The sequence below is a fragment of the Microcebus murinus genome, chromosome 29, assembly GCF_040939455.1.
Source record: "Microcebus murinus isolate Inina chromosome 29, M.murinus_Inina_mat1.0, whole genome shotgun sequence".
Taxonomy (NCBI): Eukaryota; Metazoa; Chordata; class Mammalia; order Primates; family Cheirogaleidae; genus Microcebus; species Microcebus murinus.
The window spans coordinates 270945-286913 of record NC_134132.1 but is presented as its reverse complement, the minus strand read 5'-3'; the positions used below and the strand labels follow the sequence as shown (position 1 = coordinate 286913).

Below are 15969 nucleotides of genomic sequence, written 5' to 3'. Positions count from 1 at the left end.
TAGAAGAATGAATTTCTAGTTTCTAAATATCAAAAGAATAAACAAAAGTAGAAGGAGTAAAATGCTGTTAATTTAACCAAAAGTAGGAAAAGTAAAAAGAATAAAATTCACAAGAATATATAATATTTTAAAGGATGAGATAAAGGAAGATTAAGTCCAAATTGACCTATCATGAGTGGGTTGGACAGACCTGTTGTAAGACAGAGCCTCTTTGACTAAATTAAAAAAAAACTTGCTCTGAGTTATTAGTAAAATATATATCTAAAACAAAATGATAGGAAAGTTGAAAATTATAAGGATGATGACCAAATTTGGTTTATTTTATGAGTGAAATTTTGGCTTACATTAGAAAATTAATCAAGGTAATTCACTACAATAGAATAAAGTCGAAAATTCATATCATCATCTCAGTAGAAGCAAAACAATTATTTGATAAAATTCTACATCCATTCATCATGAAAACTTTGAGCAAATTAAGAATAGATAGGAACTTCCTTAATTCCTTAAAGGGAAGCTACAAAAAACCTTATGACAAATATAGGATCAAGACCATCACCAAAGACTGCTATCACCAAGACTGCTATCAAAGATGCCTGCTATCGCCACTTCTAATCATTATATTGAACTGGTGCCATAAGGAAAGAAAAAAAAATAAATGGTATGCATATTGGAAAAGAAGCAGTAAAGCTGTCATTATCCACAGATGACATGGTTGTTCACATAGAAAATCCAAAGCAACTTAAAGATAAATTATTTGAATTACTAAGTAAGGATAGCGCTGGAACCAAAAGTATTAAAGAAAATTAATAACCCATATTATAAATACCAGCAAGAAATAATGAGAAAATAAAAAACTTAAAGGTACTATTGATAATAGCATTAAAGCTATCAAATGTCTAGGAATAAGTGTAATTAAATATAGGTAAGTCCTCTACATAGAAAAAAAAACCCCGATTAAGCAAAGTTAGACAACTCTAAACAAAAGGAGGGACAGGCAGACCATGAGCATAGATTGAATGGATCAATATTATAAATGTATTGATTATATTCCAATTGAGTATGATCATTATAAATTCAATATAATTTTACATTCAATTGAAATAATGCATTCAATATAATTTCAATCAAAATATTTTTTGGTGAAAATTGACCAATTGACTCTAAATTTTATGGAAATATTAAGGACTATTAATTGCAAAGACACTTTTGAAGAAGATTATAAAAGTGACAGTTTTACAAGATGTCAAGACATTATAAAGCTACAATAATTAAGGCAGAAGATAGATAAATATAACTTTGGGTAAAAATAGAACCCAGAAACAGACTGATACATATATAAAAACTTGACAAAGTTTTCTTTGACAAAGGTCAAAGGTACATAGGTAGCATGAAAGAACAGTGGAAGTAGGAAGAATGATCTTTTAAATCAATGGTGTTAGGTAGATTGGATATTTATAGTAAAAAAAAAAAAGAAAAAAACTTGGTCCTACCTCACATGAAACACAAACATTAATTTAAGGTAGACTATGGATTTAAAAGTGAAAGGTAAAAAAGTAAAATTTCTAGAAGATAATATAAAAGAATATCTTATGACTTTGGGCATAGGAAATGGAAGAAAGAATCTAACAATATCTTAATTTTTCACAAGTGATATTCTATTTATTATAATATACTTTTTGACTAAAACTTCCTTATCCTGACTTGAAATGTCACCTGTATCAAAAATAAGTGTTATATACATAATTGTAGTCTTAGCACGTGGTTGGGAGTATGAGCCCTGGTCATACTACAAGATAACTATAGTCACAAGCTGTGTGACCTTAAGAAATTTATTTAATCATCCTATAGCTAAGTTTTCTAGGGTGTAAAATTAGAATAATATGAGGATAAAATTATCACGAGCTTTACAAAGATGAATTAACATTTGTTAAGCTCATGGAAGAATGCCTGACACATAGTAAATACTCAAAAAATGTTCATTGTTGTTGTTGTGTAATGGGATGTAAAATGAAATACTAACACAATTCCAGATGATCATTTTTGGTTCTTGAGGACTGGACCAGAGTGTCACCTTGGAGAAGGTTCTACATGCATCCCCTACTTCAATGAGATATGATCCTTTGATGTGATGTTCCCATTTGGAAAATTTGTTTTGCTTCTTCTATGGTAAAGGAATATAGTAGCCAATGGCTCGTAGACAAAATTGAAATCATTAGAATGTGAAAAAAGAACTGGGGTCAGATTGAGGAAAAAAAGAGGGCCTAATACTAACCCCAAAATCATTCCTATATTCAAGAGATAGAAGAAAGAAAAGGAGAACTGTTAGAGAAGATAGGAAGAAAAACTTTCCTGGGTTGGGAATTGTTATGGAGTGAACTGTGTTCCCAGCCCCACAAAGTCATATATTGAAGCTCTAATCTTCAATGTGGACTCTATTTGGAGACAGAGCCTTCAAAGTAGCAATTAAAATTAAATGAGGTCATAAAAGGTAGGGCTTTAATTCAACAGGGCTTGTGTCATTATAAGAAAAGAAAAATACACTAAGGATGCCTGCAAACAGAGGAAAGGCCATATGAAAAGAGAGAGACCTCAGGAGAAACTATCTAACTGACACTTTGATCTTGGCCTTCCAACTTGCACAACTGTGAGAAATAAATTTTTGTTGTTTCAGCCAGAAGGAAAGAAGGAAGGAAGGAAAGAAAGAAAGAAACAAGAAAGGAAGAAACAAAGGAAGGGAAGGAAGAAATACAGGTCATATAGTTGAAAAGAAAAATCACAATACATATTTTGGACAAAAGACTCAGTCCAGAATATAATAATAACTTTAAATTCAATAAGAAGATGAACAACTCAATTTTAAAAATTGGCAAAAGATTTGAAGTGACACTTTATTAAAGAAGATGAATAGTTTTAGCACATGAAAATATGTTTAATGTCAGTAATTAACAGGGAAATGCAAATTAAAACCACAATATGATACTACTACACAACCACTAAAAATGCTAAAATTAAATAGACACACCACTAAGTATTGGAGAGTATGTGGATGCCCTGAAATTTCATATATTTTGGGGGTAGAGGGGAATATAAAATACTACATCCTAGAAAACTGATGATTTTTTTGTTTTTTATTTTCTTAATAAAATTAAACATTCTGTCACCATATGACCCAGCAATTCTATGCCTACATATTTCCTTAAGAAATGAAAACAAATGTCCACACAAGACTTGAATGTAAATCTTCACACAGCTTTATTTGTAATAGCCCCGAATGGAAAAAAGATTGTCCATACAATGAAATGATACTCAGCAATAAAATGGAATTAACTTCTAGTCATGATATGGATGTACCTCAAAAACATCTTGCTGACCAAAAGAACCCAGAAACAAAAGAAAACCCACTATATAATTACATTTATTTTAAAAACTCTATAGAAAAATCTAATCTATTGTTATAGAAAATACTAATATCATGGGTTGCCCAGGGCCAGCATTCCATAAAGTGGGATGGAACACAGAAGAATTTAGGAACATAATGAAAATGTGGTTACAACTGTGGTTACAAATATAAATTTGTCAAAACTCATTGAAATGAGTGGGTGCCCATTTTATGTATGAAAATTATACCTCAATAAAGGTGATTTAAAAAATAAATACTTTTTTTTATATATCTGCAAAAACTAACTAGAAAACATGAAAATTTTGATCTACATCAATAAAAAACACAAAACACCTATGGACAAAACTATGAAGATAATCTACACCTTTCCAAAAATTATAAATAAATATTGTCCTTAAGACAACATCTGAATAATTAGAGAGAGAGTTCACATTTGTGGATTAAAAGCCTCAATATTATAAAGATGTTATCTCTTCCCCAAATTAATTTCAGTGCTATACCAATCAAAATTCTCTCAGAATTTTTCACTGAACTTGACTAGCTGATTATAAAATTCATTTGGAAGAATAAGAGCTTAGAATGAAAGACTAAATCAATTCAAACAAAAGAAGACACTGTTTCTGCAAAGGCAAAAGAAGACACTGTTTCTATAACTGTGAAATAGTGACATATAGACAGACAAAAGGGAAGAAAACAAAATACAAACTGTAGAAAAAAATCTATGGAATTTGTTACATGATAAAATTGACATTTCAAATCAGTGAGGGAAAGAAAGAAATCTTCCATAAATGGTGTTGAGACAAGTACCTACTCATGTGGAAAAGAATATAGCTAGATTTTTATCATAATAAATTCTAAGTTTTTAAGACCTAAATTTTTAAAACTGAGCTTAAAAGTAAAAGTAATAAGAATAAAATATAGAAGAATATATTTGCAACCATGAGGTAAAAAAGACCTTTTGAACAACAAATAAACATTAAACATAAAGAGTAAATTTGATAAATTCAATTATTAAAATAAAAATACTTTAATACTCAAAACCACTATATTCTACTTTCTTCTCCCTTTTATTTTCCTTTTTGATTTTTAAGGTCAAGCGAATGGTTTTATGTATTGGCCCTTCTATCTGTTGGAAATAATAAAACATACTTTTTATATTGAAAAAGGTCACCATAAACAAAGTTAAATATCCAGGGATATACTGGGACAAGATATTTGCAATACATGTAACATACAAATACATATAACAAATATAATTAATAAGAGAATAATAACTCAATAGAAAAATGGACAAAGGATATGAACAGGCTAGTCACAGATAAGGAAAACAGAAAGGACAACATATATAAAAGTTACTCAAGCTCATCAATAATCATAGAAATACAAATTAAAGCAACAAAGAGAAATCATTTTTTAATTCACTAGATTGGAAAAAAATCATAAAATTTAATAATATCAAGGATTTGCAAGGATTTGAAAAAACAACAAGTACTCTTTATGCCCTGTTACTGATAGGGCAAAGTAGTGTGGCTCTGTTGAAGGCATTTTGGCAGTATCCATCAAAACTAAAAATAAACATAACTGAGGTAACTATTCTAGACAAACTCACATTTATGCAAAATGAGACAAATAAAATGCTATTTGTTGTAATGTAAATTAAGTCTGGTCATGTCATACAAGGTAATCTTATATAATTAAAAGGAATGGACTACATGTTTCAACATGGATAAATCTCAAGAATATTGTTGAGTGAAAAGAGCAGATTGTAAAGTGAAATATTCTTTAATATCATTAAATAAAAAATGCACAAAATAATACTCTTTTTCTTATGGTTTTACATATATATTTTTTATAGATCCACTATTTAAAAATGCTATTTTTAAAGGTCTAGAATGATAACATAAAACTTATAGAAGTTGTCATTTTGGGTAGAATCTGGACACTAGCATTTGAAGGCATGGTCAAAGGGCACTTCATGTTCATCTGTAAATTTCTAATTTTTCAAAAGAAAAATGTATTTGGATATTTTATTGTAATAAAAATTAATTTTAAAAATCCACTGGATTTGGTAGTAAGTATGTAGTGGGTGAACTTTGCTAAAATTTCAATGGAATGGATAAATGGAGGCAAAAGTTAATGAACTGAAAAATGAAAAGGAGTTAGAATCTAGAGATAGTGATCACAGACTTATTTTGAGGAATTCAGACATAGAGAAATGGATGGTAGATAAAGAGAGAGGGGGCATTGGATTTAGGGGAAGAGTTTTTGTTTATTTGCTTGTTTTTAAAAAGGGGAGAGTTTATATTTCTATAACTATATCTATATAAAATCTGTCTCATATACATACTTACATACATATTATAATATAAAATTGTATCCACATATAGAGTATAAGGAAGCCGCCATTAGATACATTAAAATATACAAATATATTACAATACAGAACAGAATGAATAAATTGATGAAGTGAATTATCTTGGCTATATACCCTGAGATATACCCTGAGAGACTATGAATATTTATTGAGAATATGGTAGATTCAGAATATAGCCCTGCTATTGATCATCTGATTTCCAAGGTTTTTTTTAACCACTGTGAAAACATTTTAATGAAGAGCCTGTCTATACAACATTCTAAATAATTTAAAACTAAGCATCTTTAACTGAATAATTTCATAGCGAAAAATAAGTAAAATTACCCTAATAGAAATCCCCAATGCCAGGGAAATTTCATAATGAAGTGGGAGAAAAAAGCAGCTGAACATGCCTCCATGAGGCATGGACCCATAGACAATCTTAAACAAACTTTCTTCAAAGTCTTCAAAGCCTGAAATATAAAAATATTCATATTTAGATAAACTTACAATGGCTGACAAGAAAATATTGAAATATATAGTTTTCTTTGAGTAGGAGGCTTTTACTAAACTAAATCTCATTTGACCACATTGTCTCACTGGACTTGAAACTCTCAGACAGCTCATTTTTCCACTTGGAAAAGCTGTAACAAAATTTTTGCCTCTTTTGCTTTTCTATCAGCCTCCAATATCTGAAATAACTTCAGTCATGTGATAACTGGAAATCTACCTGTGGATCGAGTCCAAGCCCAGCTCGTATTAGGATAACGGTAAGGGCAGTGTTTCTTAAAGTTGAAGACCATTTGGTTTGAACTCGGACGTGGTCACTGATGAATGGAATATTCCTAATAATAAAACCAGCCAGTAACATCCCTTAAAAGGAAGAAAATAATGATATTTGATTCAGTTCATTTTTCCAAGAGAGAAAACAAACATTTAATTTCCACTCTTTCAACACACTATGCCTCTTGTTACTTTGGTGACGGGCAGGTTACATACAAGTAGAGAATGTAGCATGAATAAAAGAATAGCCATAAGAAAAAACATATCCCAATGGGGTACAACACGTAATTTAGTGTTGCTAGGACATAGGGGCAAGGAGAGGAGTGGGAAGAATGAGCTGGAGGGGCCAGATCATGGAAAGTTCCCCATTCCCTTTGGCAGATTAAGGCACCGTGGGAAGCTTTTAGGCAGCAAGTGAAATAATGACTCTTGCATTTTCTATGTGAGGGTCTTAGTGAATTAGACAGGGATAAAATTGGAGACAGAGACCAGTTAGAAGACTTTGTCATAGTCCATGCAAAAGTTGGAAACAAACAGCCTAATTTACAGCAAAAGCAAAAGCTTTGGAGAGGAGGGAAGAGATTCAATGAATACTTATACAATGCTGCAAGAATATTAAGAACCTAGAAGGCGTGTCAGAGATAAGATGTAGAGATTATCTCCACTGACAGTATACTGAATGTTTAGATGTGTTGAATATGGTAAGTCCTCATTTAACAGTAGTTAAATGTAGTTCTTGGAAACTACAACTTTTAAGCAAAATGGTGTATAACAAAACCAGCTTTTCCATAGCTTTATTGACAGCAACAAGAGTTAAGTCCCTACAGTATATTTATGAGTACAAAAACATCACCAGACTTCCAAGTAAAGCCCCAAACACTGACATTATTACCTATTGAAATAAATATGAGCTATACATACATTTAAGAAGATTAATAAAAGTAAGTAATATAATTATTTACCCAATTTTTGGTGAATCAATGAATGACAGCAGTCATAGTGGTGGTGGTTTAAATAAAGGAATAATTGTTTGCAAAGTTAGAATCGTCAGGAGCACCTTCTCCCACCATGCAGTTCAAAAACAATCACCAAATGGCAGGCTCACTGAGTGCTTTCCTACCTCTCTGTGCATTGTTGTATATTTGTATGTTTATCATATTCTTTATAAATTTTTATTATACAATAACTTGTATTCATTCATTCATTTTCCAACCTGCTTATTCTAGTTCAGGGTTGCAGGTTACTGAAGCCTATCCTGGCAGTTTAGGGTGCAAAGTGGGAACCCGCCCTGGGCAGGAGGTCATTCTGCCACAAGGCACACTCACTGACACCCACACTCAGATGGGGACCATTTAGACATGCCAGTTCACCTCATATGTACATCTTTGGGATGTAGGAGGAAACCCACGCAGACATGGGGAGAATGGGCAAAACTCCACACAGATAGTGGCTCTCACCACTATTGGGGTTTTGTTTCTCACCAGTAAAAAACTTTGAATGAAACATCATTTTAGGACCTGCTGTACATAGAAGATATGAGATAGCTCTGATAGAAATTATACGCAGTGCAGATGCCAAACAGCTCACTCAAAAACCACAGGACCTTTTAGTGACCTAGTCACTATAATATTTGAATCTCATAATTGTATTCAAGTTAGGTTGTCTACAGAAAAATTCAGGCTTTTCTAAATTTTTCTTTTTCTATAATACATTTAAAATTAAGTTAAAAATTCCATTAAGTGATAAAGCAACAAGATTCATACAGTAAGCATATCAAAATTATTTTAAAAATAGATTTTTGAAAAAAACCTGTATGTGTGTATATATAGAGGGGGAGAGAATAAATACGTCTATAAAGGAGCTTTACGTACACATATATATATACCTATATACTGTAAATACATATATAAAGAAGCAATATAGATCATATCACATTGAAATATTTCTGAAATTATATATAGTCCAAATGGAAAATGTTCAAAAGTCACATATAACCAATAACAATGAAAGGAGGGCTAGTTATCTACTTACCAAGAAGAGGTGGAAGTGGAGGCACTGAAGGTATTCTAATGATTTCCAAAAGTTTCCCCCCAAGAAAAGCACTATAAAAAATAATTAACAGTCCAAATAAATTTCCACCAGGGAGAGCTTCAGAGCCTGAGCATGACCACATTATACACCATATCATAGAGAGTGTAACTCCTGAAATATAAAAAAAGCATACATCTATATATTGATATAGACATAGATGTATAACAAGCAAAAGATGAATTTTATTTTATCCAATATATTACTAGCTAGTTCTGTATAATGACACATGGTTCAAACTAATATTGCTTACCAGTATGATGGAAGAGATATCTGCTAAACATATATTCCAAAGATCCCGTCAATTTATGGGATATGTTTTAAACAAAGTATGTTTATTTTTAAACATATTTTAAAAACATGTGAACATTGAATTATTTAAAATGCTAAACATCTCTTATAATAGTTGACATTTTTAAAATTTCATGGTAATATGATGAGATTAACTTTGTTTTATATTTTAAAATAGTCTTTCCATCAGTATTAAGAGGATGATTAGCTATGATAAGAATTCTCAACTTTATTGAAGATTACAGTGGCAGAGTGCCAATTCTTTTAACAGGAACAGACTAAATATTTCAATTGAAAGGATAACTCAGTTAATATTTGGTATAAATGTCTTAGAGGCAGTAAGGGCTGGAAAAAAAATGAACCTGGACTCTGTAAACCTAGACTAAAAATTCTTAACCAAATATTAGCAAATCAAATTGAGCAACATAGCAAAAGGTTATATACCATAATCAAATGAGGTTTATCTCAGAAATGTAAGATTGATTTAACATCCCCAAATCAAACAATATAATAACAAAACCATATGATCATCTCAATAGATGCAGAAAAGCATTTGACAGAATGTAACACCCATATATAAAAAAATCTCTCACCAACCCATAATTAGAAAAGATCTTCCTCAAATGATAAAGGACATCCACCAAAAGCCTATAGTAAACATATGGTAAAAAACTGAACATATTACCTGCTAGACTAGAAAAATGCAAAGATGTCTGTTTTTACCACTTCTATTCAACATTGCACACCAGAGGCCTTCATCTGTGCAAAAACGCAAATTTTAAAAAGTAGAAAAGGAAGAAGTACAACTCTTTTTATTAATAGTCTTGTATATAGAAAATTATAAGGAATACATACATACCAACACACACCCATGCACACACACACACATACACACCCTTCTCCCAAACTTATCAGAGCTAACAGGGGGGCTTAGTAAGGTTGCAGAGTATATGATCAACATACAAAAGTTAGTCGTATATATACCAGCCATAAACAATATAAAAATGTATTTAAGAAGACAATTCCATTCACAGTAGCATCAAAAAATACTTATTTTAGTCTGTTTTGTGTTGTTGTGACCGAATACCTGAGACTGGGCAATTAATAAAGAGATTTATTTAGCTCATAGTTCTGCAGGCTGAGAAGTTCAAGAAGCATGATGCTGGCATCTACTGGGTTTCTGGTAAGGGCTTTGGTACTGCATCACAACACGGCAGAAGGTCAAAGGGAAAGTGGGAGTGTGCCAAGAGGCTAAATATGAGCTGCAACCTTGCTTTATGACAATCCATTGTCATGGTAACTAATACATTCCTCCAAGAACCAATCTAGTTTCATGAGAGAAAGAACTCACTACTGAGATCAGCACCAAGCTGCCCATAAGGGTGGAGCCCCCAAGTCCCCAATGCCTCCCATTAAGCTCTACCTCTTAACATTCCAACATGAGTTCTGGCAGAAAGATCCAAATAATAGCATTCTGCACCTGCCCGCCAAAGCTCATGTCCTTCTCACATTGTAAAATACAATCAATTTATCTCAATAATTCAAAAAGACTTAACTCGTTCCAGCACCAATTCAAAAGTAAAAGTCTATATACTCTCATCTGAAATTCAAGGCAAGTTCCTTCTAGCTATGAGCCTGTTAAATAAAAAATAAGTTATTTACTTCCAAGATACAATGGTAGAACAAGCATATGCCAGCAATTCCATTCCAAAAGGGAGAAACAAGCAAAAGGAAGAAAGGGATGACAGATCCCAAGCAAGTCCAAAACTCAGCAGGGCAGACATTAAATCCTAAAGCTCCACAATAATCATCCACTCCATATGTTACCTTCTTGGCACAGTGGGGGGATTTGTGCCCCTAAAGCCTCGGCCCACCCTGCCTGTATGGCTTTGATAGGTGTAGCCCATATGGCTGCTTTCACAAATTGGAGTCAAGTGCTTACAGATTTTCCAGGCTGATCTTGCATGCTGCCAATGGCTCTACAGTTCTTTTGTCCTGGTGGTGGTCCTTCTCCTATGGATCCACTGGGCATTGCCCTGGTGGGGATTTTCTGTGGCAGCTTCAATCCCATATTTCTGTTCAACATTGCCTTAGCAAAGGTTCTCTGTGGTGGCTCTGCCCCTGCAACAAGTCTGTACCTGGGCCCCCAGGTACAATACATCCTTAACATCTAGGTGGAAGCCACTATAGCTCCACCATTCTTGTATTCTCCACACCTGCAAAATTAGTACCACATGTATATGGATGCCATGAAGGCTTATAACTTGCACCCTGTGGAGTGCTGGCATCGGCTGCACCCGGGGCTGCTTGATTCATGGCTGGGTGCCACCAAGGTTGACAGCTTGTACCTTCTGGAGCGGCAGCCCTAGCTTACCTGGGGCCAGTTGCACCATCACTGGGGCTGTCATTTAGTGCTGTATCCGAGTTTGGGGAGTAGGATCCTAAGGAAGCTCAGGACAGAGATGCCTGGGGCCCATCCCCAGAAACCGTTCTGTCCTCCTTGGCCTCTGGTCCTGTAATGGGAGGGGCAAACTCAGATTTCTGAAATGCCTTCAGGGCCTTTTAAAAAATTGTCTCGACAATTAGCAACTGGCTCTTTTCTATCAGTGCTAATAGCTTTAGTAATCAGTTGTTCCACTTTAGGGACCTTTGGATTCCTCTCCTGAAAATGTTCTTTTATTCTCTACCACATGGTCAGGTTGTGAATTTTCCAAATTTTTATGTTTTACTTCTCTTTGATTTAGAATTTCACTGAATAGAGTTAAAAGTAACCACAGAGATCCTTCTATGTTTTCCTTAGCAATTTCTTTTGCCAGATACCCTATGTCATCACTCTTAAGTTTGGTCTTCCACGAAGCCTTAAGGTATAGACATAATGCAGCCAAGTTCTTTGCTATGGTGTAACAAGGATGGCCTTTCTCCAGTTCCCAATACCTTGGTTCCTCATTTTCATCTGGGACCTCATGAGAATGGCCTTCACTGTCCACATTTCTATCAGCATTCTGGTAATGACCACTTAACCAATCTCTAAGGAGTTCCGAACTTTTGTCTTCTTCTGAGCCCTCACCAGAATCACCCTTAATGCTCTGTTCACGCCAACATAGTCTTTTTCTAGCCTGGTCCTCTAAAATCTTCCACCCTCTGCCTATACCCAGTTTCCAAACTGCTTCTACATTTTGGGGTATATGTACAGTAACACTCCAGTCTTAGTACCAATTTTCCATCTTAGTCCATTTTGTGTTGCTATAACGGAATACCTGAGACTGAATAATTTACTAAAAAAGAACTGTATTTATATCACAGTTCTACAGGCTGGGAAGTTCAAGAGGCATCTGCTCTGCTTAGCTTCTGGTGAGGGCTTTAGTGTTGCCTCACAACATGGTGGAATGTCAAAGGGGAAGCAAGCATGTGCCAAGAGACCAAATATGAGGCCTGAACTTGTTTTATAACAACTCACTCTCATGATAACTAATCCATTCCCAAAGGAACTAGATTAGTATCTAGTCTCAAGAGAGTGAGAACTCATTTACTACTGTAAAAATGGCATGAAGCTGCTCACAAGGGAGGAGCTCCCAACACCCCAACACTTCCCATCAGGCACCATCTTTAAGGGTCCCAAATGAGTTTTGGTGGGGACATTCATACCATAGTAATAATAAAATAATTAGGAATAATAATTAGGAACAAAGTGCAAGACTTGTACACCAAAAACTGTAAAATATTACTCAGATCAGTTAAATTCCTAAGTAAATGTAGAGATATATCATGCTCATGGATTGTGAGACTCAATATCCTTGGATGTCAACTGATCTATAAGTTAACTACATTCTTATGAAAAGCCTCACAAGATTATTGGAGAAATTGACAAGCTGAGTCTAAAATTATATAGAAATACAAAAATACCTATCTATAATAGCCAAAACAATCTTGCTATACAAAAATGAAGTTAGAGTCCTTACACTACCTTATTTCAAAACTTAGTATAAAGTTGCTGTAGTCAAGACAGTGTGGAATCTGCATTAAGAGAAATAAATAGATCAGTAGAACTAAATAGAGGTGTTCGGAGTTCAACCCACATATTTATGGTCAATTGATTTTCATCAAAGATGCTAAGATAATTCAATAAGAAAAAGAAAGTCTTTTCAACAAATGATCCTGGAACAATTGGATACCCATATACAAAAAACTGAACCTAGACCCTTATCTCAAATCATACATAAAAATTAACTCAAAACGGGTCATAAACTGAATTGTATGTGCTAAAACTATAAAACTCCAAGGGAGAAAAAAACAGGAAAAAGTATTTATGACCTTGGGCTACACAAAGATTTCTTAGATATGACACCAAAAACATGATCCATAAAAGAAAAACTGATAAATTGGACTTAATGAAAATTAAAATCTTTGCTTTTTAAAGATTTAATAAAGAAATAAAAAGACAAGCTATAGACTTCTGGGTGAAAGTATTACAAAATATATACCTGATAAAGGTCTTATATCTGGAATACATAAAGAACTTTCATAACTCAATAATAAAAAACAAAGAACTGGGCAAAAAGTTTGAATAGATACTTCACCAAACAAAGTATATGAAAAATACAAATAAGCAGATGAAATGCAAAGTAAAACCAAAATGAGATAACTACACACACACTAGAATGCTAAAATAACAAAACTAACCATATCAAGTATTGATGGATATGTGAAGAAACCAGAATCTGCACACATTACTGCTAGGACCATAGAATGATGCAGGAACTTTGGAAAATAATTTGGCAGTATTATTAAAAATTTAGCTGGGCATGGTGATGCATGCCTACACAGCCAGCTACCTGGGAGATGAAAGTGGGAGGACTGCTTGAGTCCAGGAGTTTGAGTCCAGCTTGGGCACCATAGCAAGACATTTTCTCTAACAAAAAAATTTAAACATTCCTATACAGTCCAATCCTATTAATTCCATTCCAAAAGAAAGTAAAAATATGTCTACAAAAATGTTGATAGAAGCATTATTTATAATAACCCCAAACTGGAAACAATGCAAAAGTCCATCAAGTGGTGAATGAATAAACAAAATGTGGAACATATACATAAAATGGATTACTACTCAGAAATATAATAAAAAGAGACATACTGCATTTACCTTCAACAGAGTGTTTAAACCTCAAAAACATGCTGGTAAGTGAAAGCCCGGCATATAAAACTACATATTATGTGAGTTAACCTATATAGCTGACTATGGAAGGCAAAACTATAAAGGAAGCACATCATTTGTTACCTGGGACTTGGGGCAAAGGGTGCAAGTGAGGATTGTATGTAAATAAGCATAAGGAAACTTTTTGGAATGATGTATGTAGTATTCAAAAATTGGATTTTTGTAATTGTTGCATGACTATAAATTCACTAAAACTTATAATGTTTAGTAAATAAGTAAAATTTATATTTTACTTAAAATAAGTAAAGTATTTTACTTAAGTAAAATAAGTAAAATTTATATTCTATACATTAAATCTCACAAAACTGTTAAAATAAGTTGGAGCAAAAGTACTGGAAAACAATAAATTTAAGAAAAAATGAGAGTGATCTCAAAGAGTACAATTAATGTACTCTTCAAAAGGAGAGTAGAGATTTTAATTAATTTTAGACTTTGTTAATTCAAAGACACATATTAAATTTCAAGTGTAATAACTAATGAAATAGAAATAGAATAACTTAAACAAATAGAGGGGGAAATCCCTGATTGATACAATAAAATGCATTGGGGAAAACAAGCAAAAAAATATATGGTCAACAAATAGCACAAGAAAGATATATATGGTAGAAAGATATATACATTTATCAATAGTCACAATAAATTTAAATGGCCTAAATTAATTGAAGACAGATACTTGAAGATGGGATAAAAATTAAAATCTAGTTGTATAACCTGAAATAGCTGAAAACACGAGGACACAAAAATCTGAAAGTATGAGAATGGTATATGATAAATAAAATAAATATGAACCAATATATGGCTGATATAGCTATTTTGATATCAAAAAATAGAGCTTAAGACAAAAATTCTGAAGGATAAAAGAGGTTATTACATAAAGACATGCACCTAACAATTCAATTGTTATATATGAAGCAGAAATTGACAGAATTACAAAGAAAAATTACTAAACCCTCAACCTTAAGGAAAATTTAAAACAAACCTCTGAGTTAATGATAAATAATAAAAATTTAGTAAGGCTATATAAGATTTGAACAACTCTATTAACAAAAGCTTAATTTAAAAGAAATATGTAAGCCGGGCTTGGTGGCTCACGCCTGTAATCCTAGCACTCTGGGAGGCTGAGGCGGGCGGATTGCTCGAGGTCAGGAGTTCGAAACCAGCCTGAGCAAGAGCGAGAGCTTGTCTCTACTATAAATAGAAAGAAATTAATTGGCCAACTAATATATATGGAAAAAATTAGCCGGGCATGGTGGCGCATGCCTGTAGTCCCAGCTACTCGGGAGGCTGAGGCAGAAGGATTGCTTGAGCCCAGGAGTTTGAGGTTGCTGTGAGCTAGGCTGACGCCACGGCACTCACTCTAGCCTGGCAACAAAGTGAGACTCTGTCTCAAAAAAAAAAAAAAAAAAAAAAGAAATATGTAGACTTTTTCATCCACAAGTTAGAGAATATACACATATATATGCGTATATTGAAGCCTGCAGACAAGATTAAGAAAAATGGAACATATACAAATCAAATCACAATAAAAAAAAAAAAATCACAACATACAGCTTATAGTCTGTAACCAAAACACAATTTAGGAATCAATAGAGACAAAATAAATTTCATTTATTTCCAAACTAAAAATACACTTTTAAATATTTTTTAAGTCAAAGAAGAAGAAATCAAAACAAAAAATCAAAATATTTGGAAAGAAATAGTACATAACAAAACTTGTGATAGATTGGAAGCAAGATGGCGGACAAGAAACACCGCCAGACAGAGTGTCTCTGCAGAAAAGACAGATTCTAGCAGAATTTAGAAGAAAGAAGCAAGAAGATGAGCAAACATCCGGCGAGGGGT

At 33.2% G+C, this 15969-nt stretch overlaps 1 protein-coding gene across 8 annotated transcripts in view; it reads right to left on the bottom strand.

The window, feature by feature from the left end:
- Positions 1–15969, bottom strand: part of LOC105874811 (sodium/hydrogen exchanger 9B1-like) — a 99479-nt gene that overhangs the window by 29111 nt on the left and 54399 nt on the right. For 2 of the 8 annotated variants that reach the window (XM_012770940.3, XM_075998606.1), the window contains 3 exons: positions 8568–8738; positions 6484–6626; positions 6099–6226 (listed from right to left, as the gene is read on the bottom strand). In XM_012770940.3, the coding sequence (XP_012626394.1) occupies positions 6099–6226; positions 6484–6626; positions 8568–8738 (442 nt within the window). Of the gene's footprint in view, positions 1–6098; positions 6227–6483; positions 6627–8567; positions 8763–9600; positions 9695–10857; positions 11026–11289; positions 11429–15969 lie in introns of those variants that run through there. The other 6 variants (XM_075998604.1, XM_075998605.1, XM_012770941.2 and 3 more) reach the window with 5 other exon arrangements.